The sequence below is a fragment of the Sinocyclocheilus anshuiensis genome, unplaced genomic scaffold (assembly GCF_001515605.1).
Source record: "Sinocyclocheilus anshuiensis isolate Anshui unplaced genomic scaffold, SAMN03320099.WGS_v1.1 scaffold607, whole genome shotgun sequence".
Classification (NCBI taxonomy): domain Eukaryota; kingdom Metazoa; phylum Chordata; class Actinopteri; order Cypriniformes; family Cyprinidae; genus Sinocyclocheilus; species Sinocyclocheilus anshuiensis.
The window spans coordinates 600,479-604,971 of record NW_015552591.1 but is presented as its reverse complement, the minus strand read 5'-3'; the positions used below and the strand labels follow the sequence as shown (position 1 = coordinate 604,971).

The window sequence follows — 4,493 nt, the reverse complement described above, 5'->3', positions numbered from 1 at the left end:
GTTCAGCATGGGCAGCAGCTGTCTGTATATTGCTCACTTTCTCTTACATGCAAAAAAAAAATAAATAATAATAAAAACACATTAAAGTGATGATCATTTATAAAAGGCTGTTTTGACGTTTTATTAGCTACTCTGAGACTTAGGCAGGAAATGAAAGAAGATTAGGGCTACCGCTCATAACTCTCAGACAGCTCATATCTTGAGCCTTATATGGTTTACGGTTGAAGGTGATAGGCAGTATTGATCACAGATACATGTTCAGATGGAGCCTGGGTGTCTAAACAAATCACTGTGATTTTGCAGTGTCACTGCAAAGCTCCAATAAACAAACATGACACTGAACCGTATGTGTCTAACCATTTCTGCTGTGACTCTCAAGGTGATTTTGAATAAATATAAGTCAGTTCACACAGGTGTCCTAGCAGAGAAACCAGCCTGGAGTTCATCACATTATGGACATGAATCATGATCCATTTATGATTGACAACCAAAAAGAGTCCAAGCACTAATTTTGTTTTAATGATGAATATATATTTTTAAATATATCCTTTTAAATAAATAAATGTAACTTTACTATATAATACAATGACATTTATACATGATTTAAATGTCTATATACTTTTTGAGGGTCACTGTATATGGAAATATGAGAATCAAAATGGTATTGTTTTCTAGCCATGTAATGTACATGAATGTATTAATGTATTATTAGTTAATGTACATTAACTAATAAGATGTTAGCGGTATATATGTAATGTAAAAGTTTTGGATTGTTATTAATGGAAATTATTCTAAAGTTTGTGTTCCTGGTATCAGCATGAACTTTGCCCATTTCTGCCACATAAAACCATGCTTTGATAATCCATAATTATGACATAACTCAAAATTATTAAAAAGTCAAAAGTCATAATTATAGCATAAAAAGATTATGAAAAGATTATGATGTTTGTTATAAATTATGACTTTTTTATTTGACTTAATATGTCTTTGTGTATCATAATTTAGACTTTTTGTGTCATAATAATTACTTTTTATGTCCACCCGATTATTCCTAAAGTGTGGTGGAAATGAGCTTCCATAAATTTACACTTCACTTGTCAGAAATAATTTTCAATCACATATATTGCCCTCCAATGAGCTAAATTAGGGCTGTCAAAAAAAAAATCGAATTTCGAATATTCGTCGAATTTAAAATAAAAATCCACATTCGAATGCAAAAACGTTGCATTCGATTTTTAGGTGTGCGTCAGGCAGCCTTATGAGTGGTGCGCGAGATGCGATGACAATGTATGTGTCATTGCACTTGAATGCTTTTGTTAGCTTATCCAGTTGAACCCACTAGATGCGGCGCTGCTACGTTGTTCATTCAAAATATTGCGGGAAAAAAAGAACATCAATGCGGAGATGATGTTATTTACGTCAAAACCGAAACCAAACCGTTCACACAGAACGCATATTTATCACATTTTCTAGAGGGAAGTCTATCACCGTTGCACTCACGTCTCGCAGAGAGCGGCATGTTTAGAAAGCCATGTAAAATTAATGTAAGTTCAACTTAAAAACATGTCTCAAGACGTTATGGCGGGTTTCCCCATCCTACTGCATCTCAAGTTTTTAAATGAAGAAAGTACTCTTTGTGATTGGTTTTCGGTCCTTTGTATTAAACTATACATACATGCATGATTCTGTTTTGTTTCTAATTGTTTAAGCAACTTTAATTATATAAGGTTTATAAACATTATTTTAAACATTATGCACTTTTTTCAAAGATAGTCGTGTTATTTTATTATGCTTTGAAGAAACATGCATAATATTTTGTTCGATGCGCCCTCTTGTGGCCTCAGGAGAAAAGCCAAAAGCTTTTCCCCCCCTAACTGAAATTATGCCTTTTAAATTTGAATATAATTCGAATATTGATAATATTTAAGTACAAAATTCGAATTTAGTTTTTCAGCCATTTTGACAGCCCTAATGAGCTTAGGTCATTTACATAGCAAAACAGCTTAAGCAGTTTCAATTATAGTGGATGTGATGGAAGCATACCCTACATGCACACCAGCACATGGACCATTGTTAATTAATGAACAACAAGCAGAACTAGGCAACCCACACTAAAATGGCCTGAATAACCCATTAAAATCTAGCCTGTATTGGCAGTGATGACTGAACTGTATTCATCCCCTCATTACCAGCAAATTTAGCTCTGAAAACACAAGGTGATTGGTCTGAAGACAGCGTGAACTTTATTATTGCACCATGTCTGCTTTGTCGGTGTCTCTTCTCTCCTCTTCTCCCCAAATTAGTCACCGTGGGCCATCCTGGTGAATGTCGGAGTTCGATTTCTTGCTGTCGCCTTGCTGCATCTTTTGTTCTGTCTTTGTGCTTTCACATCCTTCTCCAATGTTTAACACATATAAGACTCTATTGGAACAATGTGTTGGGCCACAGATGGCCTGTCGGAGGCATTTACATTCCCTGGATTTTAGGGCAACTGTTTGCTCTGTTTAACTGCGATAAAGACTTGGCGTGTCTTGTGTGGCTTAATTCTGTTTGGCAGACTGTATTGAACTATCCAACTGCTGACACCATCAGATTACACACATTCCTTTTCAGTTTTCACTTAAATACACTTTTAACACAAAATCTGCTGTTTCTTAAATTGAATTATCTGCTGACGATTCATGAATGACAGAAAAAAACAGTATGTGATAAATCATATTTTTTTCATATTCATTAATGTATCTCTTCCTGCTATATATCCTTAAACCCTGCTATATATCCTTAAAAAATAGAACATTATATTGACTCTGTCTATGAAACAATTTTAATATTTTCATATATATATTAAGTTCCCCCTATTGTACGTTTTGTAACATTCCTGTTGTTCTCAAGTATTTGTAACACGTGATTTTTGGGGGGAAAAAAAGAAAAAAACCCTATAAAACATTCCCGCTGTCTGCCATTGGTCAAAGGAACAAATAGTTCCGCCTCAAATTCATGCAATTGGTTGGACTTTTTGGTGTAATGAGCCTTACCAATGGCTTACTTAAGCTTAGAGAAAGCATTTTAACATTGAATTAAACACTTGACTTTTAAGCTGATTAGACCAGTTTGCAGAAATAATTTAGTGCTTATTAGTTCAACATGACTGTTCACATGTGAAGTATTACTACTTAAATGGCAGATCAAAGTGGGATATCTAAAATGTTGTCTGGTACGTCTCCCTCTGTATCTCTTCCTTTCTGTCACGCAGTGCTTGGGACCGTCCCAGCTGAGTGCCAGTGCAGGGATCTGGAGCTGGACTGTGACGGTGCTCACTTTAAAGACGTCCCTACGGTATCCATTAATGTCACCATGATGTGAGTTTCATGGCATGTGTGTGGAGTGTGGCTGCAGTTTGCTGAGTTTGTGTGACTCTTCGGATGTGAATGAGGTGCCACAGAAAAGTTTGCTTTACTCTAAATGATGAATATGTACACTCTCAGAAATGAAAAAAAAAAGCTGTCACTGGGGCAGTACCCTTTCAAAAGGTACATGTACAGTTTAGGTACTAACGTGTACTTTTATAGTCCTAATATTTACCTTTAAGGTCACATTTAGGGGGTAAATAAGATACAAAGATGTAACTTTTAACTTTGTACCTTTTTTTCGGTGAGTGACTGCATAAACATTAGTGTCTCTATAGAGTTGTAAGTGTACTTTATAAAGCACAAGAAGGTTGAAACAAGTCAGAAAACAAGTCTGATGTATTTGACTTTGAATCTTAATTAACTCTTAGTGCCTTCAATATGTTATTTTGGGGTAATTGCATTAAAAGGTAATTGTTCCAACATTATTCTCCACACAACATAGCTGTGAAGCTTCATTCATTTTTCACATAATAACTGGCTGATATAAACCTTTCTAGCAGTTTAATGTGGAATTTGAAATGCATATTTATGTATCAGTTGAAGCTGCTTCTTAATTAATTCCCAATTTCCTGTATTGTGGCTCTGTTTTATTTTCCGCTGTTCATAAGTATTCCGCAGTGAAATTCACATCTACCTTTCAGTAATGCGGAGAATGTGGCAAGGTGTATTAAATGCAATGTCACTCTCTGATTTCAAGTAGACACACTGCGTGCCTTCTCTCTAAGGTCTCATGAAAATTATTGCTGTAAAACAGCCTCTCTTTATTAAGTGAAACATAACTTCAGATGTTTCATAATGTCAAATAGTCCCATTCAGTCTATAGAGTGTAATGAAGCAGATCAGAGTCACATCTTATTTTTTGACACTCAACATATTTGGCACAGATACAAAACATATGCATATAAATATACATATATAAATATGTCTGCATGTCATTCCTAGGTTTATGAATGTATGTAACTGGATTAAGTCAAGTCAAGTTACCTTTATTTATATAGCGCTTTATACAATACAGATTGTGTCAAAGCATCTATCTGTCTGTCTGTCTATCTATCTATCTATCTATCTATCTATCTATCTATC

At 34.9% G+C, this 4,493-nt stretch overlaps 1 protein-coding gene across 1 annotated transcript in view; it reads left to right on the top strand.

Moving 5' to 3' along the window:
* The window catches only part of LOC107665537 (relaxin receptor 1-like), a 69,288-nt gene that overhangs the window by 38,422 nt on the left and 26,373 nt on the right, over positions 1-4,493 (top strand). The window contains exon 4 of the mRNA XM_016456451.1: positions 3,254-3,359. Within this exon, the coding sequence (XP_016311937.1) occupies positions 3,254-3,359 (106 nt within the window). The remainder of the gene's footprint in view (positions 1-3,253; positions 3,360-4,493) is intronic.